At 45.1% G+C, this 21223-nt stretch overlaps 1 protein-coding gene across 1 annotated transcript; it reads right to left on the bottom strand.

The window, feature by feature from the left end:
• Nucleotides 1-3581: 3581 nt before the first annotated feature.
• Nucleotides 3582-8578, bottom strand: LOC104303488 (transmembrane protein 68). Its single transcript, XM_009904120.2, has 6 exons — nucleotides 8251-8578; nucleotides 6909-7073; nucleotides 5821-6014; nucleotides 5464-5524; nucleotides 4983-5122; nucleotides 3582-3686 (listed from the first exon to the last, which is right to left on the bottom strand). Exons 1-6 carry the CDS (start codon nucleotides 8576-8578, stop codon nucleotides 3582-3584), a joined length of 993 nt encoding a protein of 330 aa, XP_009902422.1.
• Nucleotides 8579-21223: the final 12645 nt, after the last annotated feature.

The following is a 21223-nucleotide window of genomic DNA, read 5'->3' as shown; positions in this document are numbered from 1 at the left end:
CCGCTGAGCAGCCGTTCCTCTTGGAAGAAAGGGCTTCCGCGCATTCACCGCGCTGCTTCTATCGCCAGGGTGGTTGTAAACCATCTCTCCGGACTGCAGGAATGGCATCCCGGCTGTGATCCCGCTTGCCCAGCTCCCCCAGTAAGCACCAGTGCAGCTCCTGCCTGCAGTCGGTGTTCCAGAGACTTTGCAGTTGATGTGAGGTTCTGAGGCTCAGGTATCTCTGGCTGGCTGTCAGCCTTGGGGGTTCCTGAATCTGTGTACGAAGGAAAAAGAAAAATCCATCTAAGGAATGAGGGGCATTCCAGTTACACCAGTTCACATAGCCAGCTGGACTGAAATATAACTGCCAGGAGCTGTGCCCTCAACACCAGGTGAGATCAACCCAGCCCTCACAGCCAAGCGAGATCAACTGTGCCAGAAGTGGCTGCCAGCTCTTTCAGATCCTTGCCTGTCACCCTTTCTAGACTGTCTCTGCCATTTACATCATCTGCCTGTGCAGCTCCTGTGCTTGCTCAGTTGCCCACCTAACTGTAGTTGCACTTTTGCCCAATGAACTTCTTTTTCCAGTGTTACCAGTAGGATGTTTTATCCCAATGCAAAAAATCTTCCAGTTGGAGCTGGATCAATCTTACACAAAAAAGTTAAGAAATGGGATTTCTTTACTGCTTCACTGGGCAAACAACCCAAAATATTCTTAAGTGCTGCTGCATTATGTTTTGAGGCAGGCACAGGTGAGTAATTTCTTTTTAGTTGTATGATGGAGGGGCTAGAAAATGTGTAGAAGGGGAGTTGCAATTACAGTTCTATTTGTCTGGGAAAAAACCCACCCAATTTCTCTAATACCAGTTTCTAGTTCCTCTAATACTGCTCTGGAAGGAGTTAAAATTTTAGAGAGGGCTTCTAAAACAATATTGCAGTGAGTTCTCTTTGTTAGAGCAGTATTAGAATGTTTCTGGGGAAAAAAATATTTATCTTTTCATTAGCAAATAATAATAATCCAAAGCCACTCACATTTTGCAGTCATAGTTTTGTCTGTCACCTTGAGACCACAGAAAATACTCTTTTAAGACAACTGTGACAGAAGACAGCTAATAGATATTCCTTTTTACTCCAGCTGCAGATAATAGAGGGGTGCTGCTGCAAGGTGGAATAGTCCAGGAAAGAAAACTTGTTAGGCAAGTTGTCAGCAGATGTCTGAGGTCTGCAAGATGTTGGCTGAGATCCCTGCTTTGAAAGACAATCAGGGCTGTGTGATCACCCAGCCCCTACCTAGGAGCAGTGCTCTGAGCTGCAGCACAGCCTCTCGCACTGGGTCTTGGAGAGGACTTTGAGAGGTTGTGCAAATTCAGATGATTGAAGTGTTTTAACTGATCATAGAATGGATTCAGTTGGAAAAGACCTGTCAGATCATCAAGTCTAGCTGTTAAGCTAGCACTATCAGGTCACCACTGCACCAAGTCCCTCAGCACCACATCTGCATGGCTGTGAAACCCCTTCAGGAATGGAGACTCCATCACTTCCCCAGGCAGCCTGTTCCAGAGCGTGACAACCCTTTTGGGGAAGAAATTGTTCCTCATGTCCAACCTAAGCCTCCCCTGGCATAACTTGAGGCCATTTCCATTCGTGTCATATCACTGATTACTTGGGAAAACAGACCATCACCCACCTCATTCCAACCTCCTTTCAGGCAGTTGTAGAGAGTGAGATCTTCCCTCAGCCTCCTTTTCTCCAGGTTGAACCACCCCAGTTTCCTCAGCTGCTCCTCACAAGCCTTGTGCTCCAGATCCTTCACCAGCTTTGCTGCTCTTCTAATGTGCTTGAAAAATAGGATAGTCAGAGGGTGCTGTCCAGTCCTTCTGCATAGCCTCTCAAAACAAAAGAGAAAGCTTGCAGACTCTGGTTGCTCTCAATTCCTCTTGCTTCTCCATCTGTGTCCATTTCAGTAGCTGACAGCCCTTTTTCCTGCTTCCTCTTCTCACTTGACTTAAGCCCAGGCTCTGCATTTTAGCTGATATTGATGGAGCATGCTAGGTAAGACTTCATGGCCTGAATTCCTTTCCAGGCATTGCAGTCAGCATCCTGGTTTGCTTCAGTTTATCATCTCCTAAGCATGATGAGCCTGCTGGAAGAAAACTCTTCATGCCTGTTTACTTGTAATTATGATGTTCAAAATAAACAGTCCTGTGTCTAGGGACAGAGTTGAGCTTTGTTTGTTTGTTTGTTTTTCTTCCAGGACAGGATTCTTGTCTTTTTGCTCCAGAGGAATAAGTCACTTGTCTATCTTGCTCCTTTCTTCAGATGTTCAAGAAATGTTTGTAGAGAAGCAGCATGAGAAGACAAAGTATTTATTTTCATACCCCCACCCCCTGCTAGGTTTAGGTTTCCAGTGGGAAACAAAAGATAGTATCTATTTCTTTTAAATGTTACAAGGTTTAGGCTCTTGAGGGCAAAGATTATCTAGGCATTAAAGGTACAAGGAGGAAAAATGAGGCACAAAAGTTACCTTTCTTGGTGTTTGAAGTTAACAGACTTGATGCATTTAATGGCATATGGGATATGTTACACACAGTTCTCCCTCTCCCACCAGTAACAACAGCTTGTAAAAACACATTCTGCTCTGTGGCAAGTTCTGCAGGCTCTATTAGGAAGACAACACTGCCTGTGTCCACCTTTCCTAACAGGCACTTAGGTTCAGTCCATACTGGGACAGCAGTGTGGCAGTACTGCATTTTCAGGCAAACCACCAGTGATGGCAAGCCCCAGGGCTGCATTACAGAAGCAAGCTCTCCCCAGCCTCCTCCCAGAGATCAGGGTGAGCACAGCACATCCTACTGCAGACACAGGGACTGCCAGCCTGGGGGCAGCCTCAGCCACTAAACCGGTGCTGATGGTGCAATAGTGCCTGGATGGAGCAGCCTGCACTTGAAACTACTTTCTACATCTGTGTGCTTAGTGCTACACTTAAGCTTTTTTTGGTTGGGTTTTTTTTCCCCCTCTCATGGAAAGCCTTTTTCCTGCCAGGGCAAAGTCTTGGAGGCAGCACATCTGCTTTCCAGCATATCAAACCTCTAAGCTGATGTGTTCATAGCAGTCTAATATCTGCTTTCATGGGATTCTTTGCCATTAGAACAACGGCCTGAGCAGCAGATCCTTAGCTAAAGGGAGACAGTTTCTCTTCTGACACTGTCTTGCATGGGGGTGGGACAACACTAACCTTGAGATTCTGCTCAGAGACTGGACCATGAAGTACTCAAAACAGAAACCCACAGATTTAAACCAAACTGAGGCTGTCAGCTGTATGTACACACTTGTTTGGAGAACCAGGTAAGTCCTGGCTACATGATTTCTTGGGGGGAAATTTAGCTGCTGCATTGCTGCATCAATTTTCTTCATCAGTCTTTGTGTATCAGCATATCCTCAAAGACACAGGGAACCTTCAAGAGGTTGGTTGCTTTCTTCTGTCATATCTGTAGAAACTTGTAAATTAAACTGGATGAACACCAATTAGTAGCCAGCAGTGCTGGCTGGACTTTGTTTTTCACTGTGTGCTGTAAAAGCAATGAAGTCACAGAAGCATTCTAATCACTTTTATAATGCTTATCAAACCGCTCCAGTAAAGCCTTCCATGTGCTCCCTGGGATTGTTTGGTGCTTGCTTATGAGAGCCTGGACAGCAGTCTTGGTCTGAAAAGAGAGGAGAAAGTTGCCTTCACAGACCTGCTTATACAAGGAAGAACAGTATCATTTCTTCTCAGAGGTTCCAGAAGCATTGGGAAATTCACATGAGAGTTCTGTGTTCTATTGCCTAGTTGCCCTGAGTAATAAAAACCAGTGACTGCAGTTTGGATAGGCTCAAATAATTCAGACTTATCAAACCTGGACATTACTAAATCAAAGTAACCTCTAACATCTGCAGACACTAAGTTCATGTGATCTCCATCCCTGAAGGTTTTAATCACAAGTGCTTGATACAGCCTGACTACCCTAGTCTGGTCTCATAGCTGACCTTGCTGGGACCAGGGATTTGGAGCAGGGACCTCCATCTGTCCACCTCAGAATGAATTCTTCTGGAATTGGATCATATATAGCATGAACAGAAGAGAATTCATATCTGAATTCTCTTCATCTTTGCTCTGTGTGAGATTCAAATGCAAGCATGCTTAAAATATTCTGTATTTCTACTAGGGATAAGAATCATAGAATCAATAAGGTTGGAAAAGACCTCAAAGATCATCAAGTCCAACCTATCACCCAACACTTCATGACAACTAAACCATGGCTTCAAGTGCCATGTCCAATCCCTTTTTCAACACCTCCAGGGATGGTGACTCCACCACCTCCCTGGGCAGCACATTCCAATGGCCATTCTCTCTTTCTGGGAAGAATTTCTTCCTAACATCTAGCCTAAACTTCCCCTGGCACAGCTTGAGACTGTGTCCTCTTGTTCTGGTGCTGCTTGCCTGGGAGAAGAGACCAACCCCCTCCTGTCTACAACCTCCCTTCAGGTAGTCGTAGAGAGCAATAAGGTCTCCCCTGAGCCTCCTCTTCTCCAGGCTAAACAATCCCAGCTCCCTCAGCCTCTCCTCACAGGGCTGTGCTCCAGACCTCTCCCCAGCCTCGCTGCCCTTCTCTGGACACATTCAAGAGTCTCAATGTCCTTCTTAAATTGAGGGGCCCAGAACTGGACACAGGACTCAAGCTGTGGCCTAACCAGTGCTGAGTACAGCGGCACAATGACTTCCCTGCTCCTGCTGGCCACACTATTTCTGTTGCAGGCCAGGATGCCATTGGCCTTCTTGGCCACCTGGGCACACTGCTGGCTCATGTTCAGTACCCCCAGGTCCCTTTCTGTCTGGCTGCTCTCCAGCCACTCCTTCTGTAAAAGTCTGGCTTTTTCTAACTATGCTACAACTAGTTTCAAGTGCCTATATAATAAAGGGCAAAGTATGTAGCTCAATATTGTAAGGAGAGCTGACTTACCTTCTCCACCAGTTCCTCTGTAGTTACATTGGGATCATATGGGATTGGCTCCCCGATGTATGTGCGAAGCTTAACGGGGAGCCCCCCGTACGGAGGCATGAGGGGCAGCCGAGTGATTTCATACAGCTGCCTAAAAACCCCTGCAATAGGTGAAGGGAGGAAGAAGTGAGATTATAGTCACAGGAAACACAATCCAAACTTGGTATCTGATTAGGATTCTTAGAAATGTATTCTTTACCTGACAGGCAGTAAGAAAGTACAGGACCACCAGATCGAAGCCCAACAGATTTAATAGATCACTGCAATTAGGCTGCAGTAAAGAAGCCAAATCACAAACCAGTTACACACATCCATATCCAAGATACCTCTGACTCACAGCAAGTAAGCACAAGTCTGAAAAGCAAAATCTAAGAGTAAAGAGAGAGAAAACCCTGAGAGAAAAGTGTGGGGGGAAATCTTTCAAATGCTTTAAAGTTCTTACTTGTTTCTTTAAACATCCTATATCCTTCCCGGACATTTTGAGTATACATTGGAATGATGGGCTAAGGAATCACAAAAAAAAAACCAGAAAGGTGGAAATGTTATACCAGGTTTGAGTCCATCTTCCAGTTAATGCAGCTAAGAGAATCACTTGAATGCAGAGGATGATGATCAGTCAGTTAAATTGCTGCCTATGGATTAATGTACTTGAGGGAAGCGGTGGGGAAAGGAAAACAAATCTTTACTCCCTAACCTCTTCTGTCTGGATCATTTTCCAACAAACATTTCTAAGCTGCGTTTTATGGTGAAGCATGGCTGAAATAAGCACAAACTGGGACTGGTAACATAAAACACTCACCACTTTTGCTTCTAAAGCAACCCGAGCAAAGCCTTTTCGATTCCCCCACACGAGCCGGTAGCTCTCATCACTGAACAGTGCTTCTCTAACTCCACCTGGTGAGATGGACACCAAGTATCCATTCTTCAGTGCAACAAGGCACTCCTCCTTTGTACCTGGCATGACACCTGTCACTTCCAATAACAACTTAAGTCCTGCAATAAATACAAATATATATCATAAGGATATGTCACAAACACTGCTTGCATGCAGGAACAAGGTTACAGCTAAGGACACCTAATAGTCATATATTTCATTAAGGCACATTTATAGGAAGGAAGTAAAACATTGGCAAAATGGCAAATAGAGGACAGTGGTTTTGTCCAAACTTTATGAAGATGACCCAGCTTATCAGGAGCACCTCAATAAATAATGCTATTGTCCATGATTCTCCAGCACAAGCCCTGTGAGGAGAGGCTGAGGGAGCTGGGGTTGTTTAGCCTGCAGAAGAGGAGGCTCAGGGGAGACCTTACTGCTCTCTACAACTACCTGAAGGGAGGTTGTAGACAGGAGGGGGTGGTCTCTTCTTCCACGCAATCACCACCAGAACAAGAGGACACAGTCTCAAGCTGCACCAGGGGAAGTTTAGGCTGGAGGTGAGGAGAAAGTTCTTCCCAGAGAGAGTGATTGGTGAGTGGAATGTGCTGCCCAGGGAGGTGGTGGAGTCACCATCCCTGGAGGTGTTCAAAAAAGGATTGGACACAGCACTTGAAGCCCTGGTTTAGTTAGTCATGAGGTGTTAGGTATTAGGTTGGACTTGATGATCTCTGAGGTCTTTTCCAATGTGGTTGATTCTGTGATTCAAAACAACAGCCAGGCAAACCCTATAGAGTAGAGTGCAGTAGAGCAGAGTAGAGTGCAGTAGAGCAGAGTAGAGTGCAGTAGAGCAGAGTAGAATAGAATTAACCAGGTTGGAAAAGACCTTCAAGATCATCAAGTCCACTTCCATTTGAAACAGAACCTTCTCACTTGTCCCTTAAAAAGAAGTTTCTGTTGCAACATTCTGCTAAGCTTTATCCTTCTCCTCATAAAAGCCAGTCTGTTCTTACCTGGTAAACGAAAGACAAAATGATCAGCTACTGACAGACAAAGTCTCTTCTTCCAGAGGAACAGCCTTGACAAGAAGTAAAGGTAGTCTATAGGAATGGCTCCATGGTAATACACCACAATTCCTGGTCCTTCTGGTAGGTTTTCCACACCGTGCAGTTCATAACCTGTTTGGGATGAGAAGCAATACACTGACAGTCAAAGCTGCAATTCATCTGTCAATCAGAAAACTGCTGACTATCCTTTGCTAAGTGACTTTCAGAGAGCTGTGAAATCCTCTGCAGTAGCCTTTAAAAGAACGAAGTTTGGATGGAACTTTTGGTCAATAGCAGAGAGAAAGCCCTTCAAACACCACAGGTGGGACTAATCTGTGGTCAGTTTGATCACTAAGTCAAACTTTCCCCAGACTTCAGTGCAAGAATTAGAAATAAATCAAATTATTACACTGGTATGAAAGCCTTTCATCAGCAGAGTGAGAGGCAAACAAGCAGCCAGTATGCCTTCCTGAAATATGGAAGTATGAGTTTTCATTCAGTGTCAGGCAGAATGAAAAGTTTGGCATGCTACATAATAAAATCTCTCTGGTCAAGATGTTCAAGTCCAAGCCAGAATCTGTAAGATAATCTCCCAAAGAGAGTTTCTCTCCACATGAGTTAAATGCATTCACTTCACAGTGGAAGGGAATTTCCTCACAGACATGGACTTCTGTAAATCCCTCTCCTGGCTCTTACTGTGTTTGGTTTAGGGTTTAGGTTGAGCCTAATGTATACAAAGGCTTTGGAAAGCCAGAGCTGCCAGCTAAGTACTCCACTTTGTCTACCTCATCTCCATCCCTGCTATAGCTCCTACTGTGAGCTGCTGAGGGAGAAGGATGGAGGGAGTAGGCAGAGTTCCAGGAAGAAGTGGAGGAAGTTTTGTGCTGCAGGATGTTCAAAAATCAAGAGAAAAACCTGGGAGGGAAGACAGCAACATAGATAACAACCTGTCCTTCATCCTTAGGGCAGCAAAGTCTTGCTGGCAGCCTTCAACTACACCTGTGAGAAAAGCAGGAGCCTAGCACGTGGCTGAGGATATTCCTAGGGAACAGGGTGTTGAAAGAAACTAATCTGAAAAGTCAGGTTGCTTTTAAATTCTGCTACAGTGCACACTTCAGTGTGCTGTCTAATTATTTCTTTACCCATACAGCTCATGGAACTTTTGGGTTAGATGCCATGCCAAAGTACAATGAATGTCATTTCTCTGCATCCATTGGGAAGAAATTATTGTCTAAAAAAAAAATTAAACCCCCAGTGTATTTACTATTTCTTGTCACACAAAGCTTCAGACAGGCCATGTCATACTCACCATGCCATACTCTTGCATATATATCCCAAAAGCTTGCTATAGTTTTCCTTGCACTATCCCAAACGTCGCTCAAGGGATCGGCTTGTAGCTCCCCGTTCCTCTGGTAGATTAAAAGCAAAACACTAGAAAGGTAAATGAAAAGGACAATTATTAAAGGAACTATGAAAACCACTAATAGTGCAGTGATTGTCAGTGAGATGATGACCAGATGAAAAAAGTATTTCTTCAAGTACTCCACAGCAGTCCATTCTTCCAGCACGTAGGCAAGGCAGCTCAGGTCGGCCATCAGGATCTGTCCTAAAGAGCAGGACTCTCTTCTGCCTATCATGTCCTGCATGGAAGATAAGAAAACAACACCAAAAAGGTAATTTCTCTAATCATGGAAGTTTCTCAATGTAGGAAAAAGGTTTTGTGTGGGTATACCTGATGCCTATTTTGGTATAGCACTGAGTGAAACATTTTTTCTCCACCATGGTAAGACAGCTCTGGCAACTGCCATCCAGTGCTGCCTGAAAAGGGTGGGGAGATGACCTCTGTATCTATGGATCCTTTTATCTCTGTACCTATGGGTCCTTTTTATCTCTGCACCTGTGGGTCCTTTTTAGACAGCCAGATGACAGAGGCTGACAGGACAAGGGCTGGAGTCCAAGGAAGCCTCAGGATCTGTGCAACAGGGCTGATCAGATGATTCCTCTGCTCATGTATGGCTTACTTTTTAGAGCTTCAAAAAAGGGTAAGTGATAGGTATTTTCAGCAGCATTAGCCAAGGCTGCTACCAGAGGTCTGGGCTCTCCCAGTCCTCTGCAGAGAGTCAAGCCTGGGCTTCTGGTTGCTCTCAGTTTGGCAGTGAGAGGAACAAATAGCAGAGTGAGAAGCTGAAGAGCCAGCAAGCAAAATTTCATCACCTGTGACTCCTTCCAGAGGCCTGTGGGTGCCTGGGACACCGTTTGGTACTGCTGGTAGCTCTGGGGAAAGCAGCTCTTTGCCCCTCATCCACACAGCCATGCAACACACCCTTCTGTCAGATTCTCCAGCTATGGCAAAGGCCAGCTGGGCTGCATGGCCCTAGTGATCTGTTTGGCATGTGCAGCTCCCTAATTAGTCTGTTCTTCAGCTGAGCCTGACTGCAGGTAGTGGTTTCTCTGGAATGCAAGAGCACTCCAGCATCACTGGCTGACTTTAAAGATTCTTGAGCATCAGGCAGATTTAAACATTGCAACATGTTTACCAATCCATAACTGAATACAGCTTTTTTTGTCTGCATCAGGTTGGGAAATGCTTAACGAGTCAATTCTCCTCCTCCAACACCAGAACAAGTAGCTACAAGAAACAAATCCTAACTGCCAGTCAGTGCCAAGATCACGAAGTACAGCAAGTCCAGACCTCTCTGACTTTGCCTTCAGCTGTGAGCTTACATGAGCAAACCTGTTACACACTACCCACTCCACTTTTGTTCTCCTTCTCCAAAGCCCTCTGCAGAGGTGGTCTGGTGTAAAGCACAGCCCTGTCCAGAAATAGGGATAAGGAGCATGGCAGAAGCAAAAAGCAGCCATGGACAAGCACTTAGGCTCTAACATGCAGGAAGGAAAGCAAGCCCTAGGGCAAGCCCTGCCGATGAGTAGCTGTAACAGCTGTACATTTGGTCTTGCACACTCCAGTCAAGTCTGTCCTTATCTCAAACCCTTTGAACTCCACATTGTGGGTACCAAAAAGGGATGTCCTGGTATCACCCCAGTAGGTAAGAGAGCCCCACCCAGGCCCCACCCTCTCTTCAGTGGGATAAGGAGATAAATAGGAGGGCAGAAGTGCAAGAACTTGTGGGTTGAGATAGTTTAACAGGCAGAGCACAAGCTGGACAGAGAGTAAACCAGGAGCTCAGAGGAGGAAGGTACTGTATTAAATGACACCCAGCATGACACAAACAAAAACCAATGTGATGAAGAACGTCACAATAATACAGAGTTATTTATATCCTGATGATTGGTCCCTGACTGGTGCCAGATACAGGAAGACCTGGTAGCTGTCCCTGAAAAAAGATTTTATTGATAGCATGGAAGAAATAGAAAGAATAGCCTGCAGGATTCAGATATTAACATCTCTGGTTAGAAGGTGTTTAAGAAGGATCAAGCTGATGATGTGGTGCTGCTCTATGGTAAAGAAGTTATTAATTGCTTTAAGTTGCTGTTAAGAGCAAGGACTACAAATCCTCAGTGCCTAGCAAGGACTACAAATCCTCAGTGCCTACAAAGCACACTGTGCTGACAGAGCCAAGGAGAAGGCCACATTAAGGGCTTCCCTTAGGCTACTGAATCAAAAATACTGGAGTGACTTGGTCAGCCTGCCAAATGGGGTGAAGGAAGTGAGTGGAGTATGCTTTGTCATGGAGGCTTCAGACCAGGAACACCAAATACTACAGCCAGCAGCAAAACTGGCTTAAAATTGCAGATAAAATGCCCATGCCCACAGCATATGTACCAATAATAAACCCTGTATCATATGGGGTTGAATTTGGCTGTCCTGGTCACTGACAGAAAGCTGGTGATCTAGAGATTGTATAATCCACCAGCATTTCGAGATTACAAGTCCAGGTATCTTCTTGTGTCTAATATTCTTTATAAAACCACCTGAAATGCCCTCTGGCCTCCTGATAGCCATTTTCAGTAACTCTTGAAAGAGTAGGGGAAATCCAGAGGTCTGGAAGAGATTTCAGATTACACCAAAAGTTCCCAAACCAACTAAGTGCAGACTCAGCAGCCAGATAAATGGCTGAGGCAAGATTACTGAGAAGCTGCCACGTGAGGAAGGTAACTGATGCCACTCAGAACGCTGTGGGAGATACACCTTGCAGACAAATGCACCTCCACTCTCTGAGGAAATCAGAGGTTTAACAGCTTGTGCAGGTGCCACACGTACATTTTTCACCAGGGGCTTGTCAGAGAGTCACTTTAAGCCACATGTGAGCTGCTGCTTGGAACTTGCCCTTCACTCTACATTCTCACTACCAGCCTGGTCTCTGACAGGATCAGCTGGTTCCCTGCTAAGAGGATGACTGTGGAAATGCTGGCACAAGCATTAAGGAAGCTGGGCTGTGGGGGTTATGAAAGTACATTCCCAATACCACTTAGAATCATAGACTGGCAAGGGTTGGAAGGGACCTCTGGAGCTCATCAAGTCCAACCCAAACTAGACATTTTGATGAAAAAAATAAAGCTCATTACTCATGAAATGAATGGTGTCATCAACTGACATGACAAAAAAACCATACCCAGCAGTGGTGCAATCTCCATCAAATGACACTTGAGTCCATGTCCTATGTTAGTCAGCATTTTCAGAGTTTTCTCCAAACAGGATGTTCACACTGATCAATCTAACACTGAACAATCTAACATCCCACTGATTCCTCTTCCTCCTCCTCCTCCATCCCAAATATTATGCAACAGAAGTTTGCTGGCTGGAAGACCACCAGCAAGTTTAACCTCGTTTACTCTGAGACTACAATATCAATGAGTAACTTACTCATTTCTAGTTCTAAATTCAACTAAGGCAGAGCTTTGCAAATAAACTAAAACACTTAACATGTTCAAAAGTATGTTGTTGAAAAGCACCAAAATAGGTATTAATAGTAAAGATCTGACAGAGGGAATGTGAATGCAGTTGGGGATGCATGGAATGAGTTCACTTTATACCATTATTCCAGTTGATTCCAAGCCAGAGTAAGGAGAGAATAAAGAATGTGAGTCCAACATAGTAAATGCATCCCTCTGTACTGCCAGTACAGTGTCAAAGGACTACAACAGGGCAGAACTTGCACTTTGGCCATGTTCTACTGCCTATCTCTCACCAGTCCCTTGTTGAGACCACCAACACAATTTCGAAGCATCCCTTCTATCAACACCATGCAGGAAATTACTACATAACTGTTTGAGTGCAAGGCTATTCCTAAAGACCTCCTTCATCATGCACTACAAGACCAGGGAAGTTTAAATTGGATCTTAAGAAAAAAATCTTCACTGCAAGGATTGTCAAGCCCTGGAACACGCTGCCCACAGAAGCAGTGGAGTCACCACCTCTGGAGGGATCTAAAAGCCATGTAGATGTGGTGTTGAGGGACATGGGTTTAGTGGTGACCTGGCAGTGCTGGGTTAACAGTTGGATTTGATGATTTTAAAGGTCTCTCCCAACCAAAATGCTTCTATGATTTGTACAAATGGCCTGTATTTGTCTCATCTCATCTAGTGATGGATTGGAAGCGCTACTGTTCTGAGTGTTGTCATTCTTCTTCTAGAGAACATCTGTGTTGACAACCAAGATGTTTGTTTGGGCTCCACCTATAAAGCACATCAAATTCCAGAGTAATAGCTCGATCTGCAATGTAAAATTACAGCTGATGTCAGACAGAACTAATGTCTCCCCACTGAAACAGGAGCTACCCCCTCCAACAAAAGCCTCCTGGGTTACCAGTCACTCAATCCTGAGCTCTGGCTGAAGCATCATTTGTTCATAAGGATAATCTTATCGATGCTATAATCCCAGTGAATGGAAGCACAACAGCAAAGCTGTCACCACAGACCCATGGCATCAAGATTAAAACCTTGTAGGTGGCTTTGAACCATGACTAAAGAGTGGACAGTTGTGGTCTTGCTGCTCACCAGCTTGTTCTTGGCAGAAGGCATTGTAGAGTATAGTGGGAAGGTGAGGGTCAAGTAGCTCAAGGACTATTCCACAGGGAGTATTTTGACACCTGCCTTCTTGTGGCAGGCTCCTGCTTTCTCTTCTGTCAAACTCAACTGCTGGTTCACAGGTGGAGCAATCACTCACTCACAACTCTGTATCTTGCCTTTCAATGCTGATGAAACTCCAAATTTCACACTTCCCAGGGTTGGGGGGGGGGGGGGGGGGGGGGGGGCGGCTGTTGTAGCAATTCCACAGAAAATCACTCTCTTGCTGGTCTCACACTGTCACCACCCACTTTTACCTGCCTCCATTAATCCACCACATGCCTTGTTTCGACAGCTTTCCCTACCTTCACGAATTATTACCATCTTGGAAAAGTCAGGAACGTTTTGAAACTCGGAGCGGGTGTGGGGGGGTGTTACCTCCGTGCCAGCTTCTAAGGGGCGCTAAGCAAGAGCCGTGGCTCCAGCACACGAGTACCCGTGCCCGGTGCGGGGCACAGAGCCCCGGCAGCCCTGCCCGCCGCACCGGCTCCCCGCAGCCGCCCCCTGCCTCCCCCCTGCCCGCTGTCCCCGCTCGCTCCCCACCCGCTCCGCGCTCACCTGCCCACGGCGGCCGTCCCCAGGACCCCGCGGATGGGGCCGGCCCCGGGATAAGCGCAGCAGCCGCCCCCGCGCCCGGGCCCGAGGAGGCGGAGCCGGGACTGGCAGCCCCGAGTGGGTTCCGCGCCCAAATCTCCATTTTTAATTCTTCAACGGTGAAAAAGACAAAGAAAAAATCCCGGGACGGGCCCCGGTGTCCGCGGACAGGAGGCGCCGACAGGGGCAGGGGAGGCTCGGGACCTTTGGCGGCACCGAGTCCTCCCCTGGCTCCTGCCCCCTCCTCTGCCCCGCCGCGGGGGGACGCGGCTGAGCCGCCGCTCACACACCCAGGTCTCCCCGGTCGTGGCGGAGGCCGGGACGCCGCTTTCCGCTCACCCGTGGGAGCACTGTCCACGAACAGGGCTGAGAAAAGGAGGTTCGGGCAGGGCAGCAGCGGACAAAGGCGCTTCCTGCTTCAGTGCTGGCTGCGGGGGGATGAGAGAGGCTGCGGCTCAGCCTGGAGGGGTGAAGCCGTCCCTCCTAGCCACCTAGGAGAGGAGAGACGCTCAGGCAGTGGATGTTCCAGGGACGTGGCTACGCTTAGCCCATACCCGGGACTAAGCTACAGCAGTTGCTCTGTCACCAGACAGCAGAGCAGGGGCATCAGGGAGAGGAGAGGAGTTGAAAATTGGTTTAATGAAGCAGACTAATTAATACTAATGCCAATCTATAGAAAATTATACTCAGTCCAGTGAATGTGTAGTGGCCACAACAGACAGGAATGAAGTCCTCATGAGCAGGATAAGGAGCAAGCCCCTCGCAAGGATGGGGAGGAGGAATGGAGACAAGGAAGAGAGGGAGCCTCCATCCTCAGCAAACTTCTCCCTTTATCCTGGGCATGATATTTATGGCCTGAGATATGCCTGTAGTCAGCTCAGCCAGCTGCCCTGGCTGAGTCCAAACTGTTAAGGGCCTTCAGATCATGGCTAGCCCAATACAGAAACGACAGCACAACTTCCCATGTAGACTGTCACTGCTCATAAGGCAGAAGGGACCTGCTCTTTGCTTGGAAATAAGCTTCTCCAGGACATGCCTCCAGTTAGCTTCTGTGTGCATTGATTAAGGAAACTTCCAGAGAGCAGCGCTGACTTCTGAGAATGTGCAGTGGTTGTGCAAAGGAGAGAATCTCTTCAGAGAGCTCAGGAGGGATGGGTGTCACATGCACTTAATGTATAATTAAACAGAAGGCAGCTAGACCATGTTATTATGTCTAAATTAAGCGGAGGAAACCTGAAACATAACATCCTTATGTTGTACTGTTGTTCATCCAAAGGCTAGTAGGACAGAGGTCATGTCCAGACTCAAAAGACTAATAGGTACTGATTTTGAAGTTCAGAAAAGGATTACTCTGATCTGTTTAAGACAGGCAATAGAATTTCACTGATTTGATTTGATACAGAACAAGAAAGATCTTAAGAAAGAGTCACCCAAAGTTCAACATGCTCAGAGGACTAAGTGAGAATATTCCATGGCACTGTAAAGGGCATGTGCAAGGATTGGCCAGGTGAATTTATTCCCAAAGACAATTCTTCAAGACCCTGACTCCCTCCAGAGTTTTGAGAGATCTCACACAACTTTGCCACCTGCTCTTCAAAAGATGAAGAGGGTAACAAGCAGTGCTCCAGTTTAATCATCTCTTATATTCACATTCATCCCAGTTACAGCACTTGTGTGGCTCCCAGGAAATAAAATGCATGGCTGTGGTACATTTCTTCGCACCCATAAGTTGTGCTGTAGCTGGGGTTCAGGGGAAGAAGTCACCAACCTGCAAAGAAGCATCCACCAGTGATGCTTTTATGACTCAAATCATCCTTGTTCAATAACAGTGAGGGAAGGCATTTGGGGAAAACTTGATTTTCCTTGCCTAGCATGAAGCAGCAAAATAACTGGAGAAGTGTTTTTGCTAGTAGAGAGATCAACAGAATGCAGATATAAAGCCTTTGAGTGGTAAAAGTACCTTTAGATGACCAGTGTGGTTAGGAAAAGGGTTGTACATAACACTTAGTGTCCAGTGCAGAATTTTGGTTTGTTTGCATGTGGTTTTGTTTCCTTGCATTTGCATGATGCTGTACTGGGGTATAAAGAATCTGGATAGAGGTGAAAGAACTAAAAATGAAGCTGAAGAACAGAACTAGGATGAAATAACATTCATGATAATTCCTATCACTGGAATAAAGAGTATTCAGTAGCATCCTATGATGAAAGAAAAGGAATTACATTGCTATCTCATTTCTTTCTGTAGGGTAATCTGGAAGAAATGTAGTATGAGGCTTTCTCAGAGTATTTTTAGGAATGTGGTATGAGCTTCCAGCAGCAGGCTTGGTTATGAAGGGAGCTTTCTAACGATGGATAAAACTACCCTGAAGAACTCATGTCATTGCATGAAAACAGAGTTGAGGCACTTGAATCTCGGGGAGCAGGAAAAAGACATTAAGGAGATGCAAAGCTTCAAAAGTCTGGAATTTTTAGATGAAATGATGGGCAGAAATTGTAGGAAGGAGGTTCCAAAATAATTTCACAAATACCTCTTGTACAATGTCTATGATCAGCAGTGTAAAGCTTCCGGGAGAAATGGAGCCAGAGGCACTGATCGGTGTAATAAACTGTGTGCCTTCTGAATCAGGACCATATGTTAAATGGGGGGAGGGGGGAGGGAATAGCAGATAAAAACCCAAAAGTAGCAACCAAGGAAGGTGAGACAGAAATAAAAAATTGATAGGGCAGAAAGAAGTATTTTGCTTTAATTTTGAATAAAGGCAATGAGGCAGAGCATTGGCAGACTGCTAATGAAGATGAAGGAGCAGAAATGACAAAGCTGGAATGACAAATGCAGGCTCGGCAACTGTAAGGGCAGAACAGGTGATTTTTCTCAATCTGGGCAAGAGCTAAGTCTGACAGATGTAATGGCAGGCCCAGCAGTAAGGACTTCTTAGTACTTTGTGAAGTTAAGACTGTCAGATAACCAGAAAGCCGGCAAATTGAGCGCCTGTCTTTGAGAAAGTAAAAGCAATCAGAAGTCTGCCATATCCTGCACTGCACACTGTGTTCCAGACCAGTATGTGTGAAGAAAATAGTGGTTCAAGGTGTGGAGAAATGGTAAACTCGTTTCATTTTGTTATTGTAAATCCTGCCACTGGGATGAAGCTCTGGAAGGGCTAAGTATAACCTTAGGGTTTATCTGATGAGAATTCCTGGCGGGATTAGTGAAGTGTTACAGCCAGCGTGGAAGGCATTGCAGAGATCTGCTTTGAAAGACTGCATTTAATTCTATTTCCTTCTTGTTTATACAGATTCTTTCAGACTGAAACGAGAATAGAAGAGTCCAAAGGATGACAGAGATGCAGAAGCTTGGGTTTGGTGGATTAGGAGGATGAGAGAGGAGCTTGTGGCTTTTTTTTGGTCTTTTAAACTCCACATTGCACTTCTCTCTCCTGGCTGCTGGAATTGAGCAGTTCCCATAAAATCCCATTGCCTGCACTGATACCCTTGAGCTATTTTTGTGCCTAGAGGTAGGGAAAATAGGATAAGTTGTTCTGCTTAGTTGACTCCAGCTTTTTGTGAAAGAAATTCACACCAAAACCTTAACCCAGGACACCTATGCATTGTGAGACAAGATGACCTTAGGAGGTCCCTCCCAACCCAACCCATCCTATGATTCTATGATTACAGTGTACATTTAGATATTAAAAGGAGACACTCTTTTTGGATGCCAGCATATGTTTTTACATTTCACAGTAGGTCAGCCTAGATGTGGATCAGAAATCTATCTGGTGAGTCCCCTCCATTCACTCCAGCTTCTCAGTGGTCTGTTTTGCCACTCTGTCAATGGCTGAAAGCTCAATAAGCAGTTGGTGAAGTCAACCAAGAGCTGTGTATGGCTCGAAGGATACAAATGGTTAGGTTTTGCCTCTAGAATGCATGATCATGTCACTGCTTGCTGTCAGAAAGCTCAAAATAAAGGGAGGAAAACCCCCCAATTAATTACAAATACAGAGTTTTGGAAACATCTAGAGCAGTTACACACTGTTTTGTGGCTTGGAACCCTTGTGTGATAGCCCAGCAAAACCACACATAGACAGTAACTCAGCACCACTGTGAGCAAGCCCAGTGCTGGTGTGAGCAGTCAGAATACTGGTGATGACCATAAGTGTACATCTAGCAGGACTGAAGTATATTTCATCTGCCTGCCCTGTGGTGCTGTTACTGACAGATATAAATTACATGGCTATTAACTGTTCTGTGGGCCTGAATACATGGTTATTTTCTAAACTCATCCATCTATAGACACAGTAAAAGATGACCTTATCTCATTAGACACTTTCCTTTACACAGACTTGTACAGCTCATAACATGCCTGGACTACAGCCAGGACTGAGGTCTCCACTTCAGGGCAGTCTAATTGATGGTCCTGAATGATTTTGCACCACTTCAAGCATTAGAAACCAAACCCACCATCAAATCTCAAAATAAGCCTTGTAATATAATTCAGGTCCTGATCATCAAGAGGTTAGGCAGCCTTGCTCTAGTTATTACTTCAGTTAAATACTGTAATAACAGCATTCTTTCTATTGCAAGCAGTTGAGTGGGTGTCTATGGAGCAACTGCCTAAGTGGGTAGAATTTGCACAGATGAAAATGAAGTAGATGAGCTGTAATATTGAGTGTGGGTGACATGCCTCCTTCATACACCCTTTCAGCTTGCCCACGCAGGAAGTAGACACCAAACAAGGCAGGCCTCTGAAGGGTCATCAAACCTTACAGGAGCATGTGTTCTGCTGAATGAGTCTGTCCAAGATGTTTCATGCTTCAGGGATTTCAAAGTGCTGACCAAGACCCTCTTTGGATTTGTCAAGGGTGTTTTTTTCCTAACATCTTCTTGTGTATTACCAATTCATTTTCATCTGGACACTTAGGAAAGTGTCATTTCAAATGTTCTGCCTAAAATGAAAATGTGGCAAGCATTTTCTTCTGATCCATTAAGAAAAAATCCTGTATGAATTATAATCTTGAGTAAACCACAGCAGACAGAGAAGCTCAAGCCTGGTGGAGCCTTTTGAGAATCTAAGTGTTAGAGAGCACAGTTCTTTTTGTCAGGGAATTGACTTCAAGAGACATGAAAAAGGAGTGTCACTTCATTTCAGATTGTAGGAGGGTTTCACTCTTATTTAAAGCCAGAAATGTGACAAACCTCACTTGCAGGTTGATGAGAAGTCAGAAGCTGTAGTCAGGTTTCTTATTCAGTCAGGGGTTTTTGTATGATATTAAAGTACAACAGATTAATGCCTGCATAATGTGCTTGGTCCAGTGTCAGCAAGACATTGGAACCATTTGTTCAGTAAGCCAGCCTTTCACACAGACAATCACAGAATGTTAAGGGTTGGAAGGGGCCTCCAGAGACCACTGAGTCCAACTCCCCTGCCAAAGCAGGATCACCTAGGGCAGGCAGCACAGGAAAGCATCCAGGTGGGATTTGAAAGTCTCCAAGTAATGGCAAACCATTTGGACTATTTTATATTTTCATGTACCTGAGATCAGGTTTTACCCTCACTGGTAGGTCAGACCTCTCTTTCTCTAGTCCTCATAACCATGCCTGATGGACTTAACCATAGAAGGGCAGTGACAATGATCTCTGGTGTCACTCCACAGAGATAACAAGTAGTGGCCAGAGATGTTCTCATTATTGATTGCCAGCTTTGCCTTTGATAAAATGATGGAGCCTTAGTCAATCTGATATATTCTTGCATGTGGTGATTGAGGTTCTACTTGATCATTTTTTCAGGGTGGCCTGAGAAGCTGGTCACTCTAGAAGACAAGAAATCCAGAGGTACAGTCATCTCCACACCGAGAAAGCACAGCTACCAAGCAGATTGCATTGAGCCTTGTTATGGTGCTGCTAAGGTGGATGGAGGTGTCCTCTGTCATCACAGCCCACGCTGCCAGAATTCAAGCTGTATGTGTGGCCTCAGTGTGCTGAGGAGGTGTACTGTCATTCTCACAGTGCCTACATCCCATCTGTAATTACATCCACACTGCTCTGACCACCCTGCCACTACTGAACCTTCCAGAAGGACTTCCAATGGTAAATACTTCCACATTTCATCTTTGCCTCAGGGATTATGAAACTCATTGCTTAGTAACAGTGACCAACCAGCTCCTGAAGCTCTCCCATGAAGTTAACATGCATATAAACATGGAAGTAAAAAAGAAAGTGCCTTCTCCCAGTGTGGTAGGTTGAGAGAGGGCTTAGCTCTCCCTCCTCCACAGAGTAAGAAACCACAACTAGCCCAGTCGAAAAGCAAGCTATATATTTACAAGCATATATGGAAAGCAGGTTATATATGACACAATATATACAGGTATTTACAATATATACACAGAAATACACAGCAAAGACAAATAACACAACAAAAATCCCTCCCCGAGGGAGGGATCCCCTCCTTGGAACCCCCTCTCTCCCCCCTACCTCCCTTTTTTCCCCAAAAAGGGGTTAGAGAGAGAGAAAGGCAAGTTACTAAGGAAAAGAGTTGTTAGTAAGCTTCAAAAGCCCATGCAGGATTAGTTTTTGCTTATCTGAAGGCCAACTCCAGCAGTTTGCAGAGAGAACAGGCAGGGAGAACAGGCTGAAACACCAAACTCCCCCAACTCCCCAAACCGAACTGAACTGAGGAAAAAAAAATTCCAACTGCTTCACAATTTTGTCTATCCACCAATGAAATTCGTTTAGAATATCAGAATGTTTTGGTTCTAGTACCGAAAACATTTAGCCAGTGCCTCAGCACTGTTTGTCCTTAAAGGCACAGTGTCAAACGGTCACACCCAGCTGCAGGCCTTTCAAGTGGATTGCCTTTATGGACATTGCCATCCTTCTTTTCACTTCTAGAATATCAAAGAATGTGGATTCTGGGACTTTGGCACCAGGAGAGAGTCTGGTTGATGCCAAACTTTTTCCATCCCATGTACTCATGTGGTGGATATGAAGGGAGCAGGAGGGATCATGATCTACATATTCACTGTAAGAACGACAACTCTTCAAGCAATGAGGACCAGACACACTATCATGCAAACCTGCAGACCTTCATGACTCCAGTTACTTTGCTGCTGAGAACAGCTAACAATTGGCTTCATCCAGCTAGGTTTTAACACAGTAGCGTCTTTGATGCAGAATACAGGCTCAGGAAGGTCTCATGCCACAAACAACCCTAGCTTAGTGACCTTGGATGGACAAGGAGAGGTTTGTTAATCCCTAAGTGCGAGTGAAATAATTCTGGTGGAAGATTATAAAAATGTAGATATGTTTTTAAGTGCTCTGTTATTACCTGTAATTGTCAGGTAAAAGGGTGCACACCCTGATGATCTGGTCATGGTATTACAGATTTCCTCTTGAATGAATGCCCCCTTTCAGCTGCTGCTCAAGGCCATGACTCAGACCATTCTTGTTTCCAGCTGAAATTGCACACAAAATACCATTGCTCCTGGGAGGATGTCCTTACTCCTGTCATCCCCAGGTAGGAAGCTGCTGACATTTTTAAGATTCATATTTGAGAACATGTAGTTGAATTAATGAATCAAAGAGTACCTAAAAAAACCACTCTATGTCCTTTTTAATTTCCTGAATCAGAGCAAGTGCACTAAAAATATATTTTCTTATGTATTTTTAAT

The sequence above is a fragment of the Dryobates pubescens genome, chromosome 3 (assembly GCF_014839835.1).
Source record: "Dryobates pubescens isolate bDryPub1 chromosome 3, bDryPub1.pri, whole genome shotgun sequence".
In the NCBI taxonomy this organism is placed as follows: Eukaryota; Metazoa; Chordata; class Aves; order Piciformes; family Picidae; genus Dryobates; species Dryobates pubescens.
The sequence above is the reverse complement of the archived record's forward strand: the minus strand, read 5'-3'. Positions and strand labels throughout refer to the sequence as shown.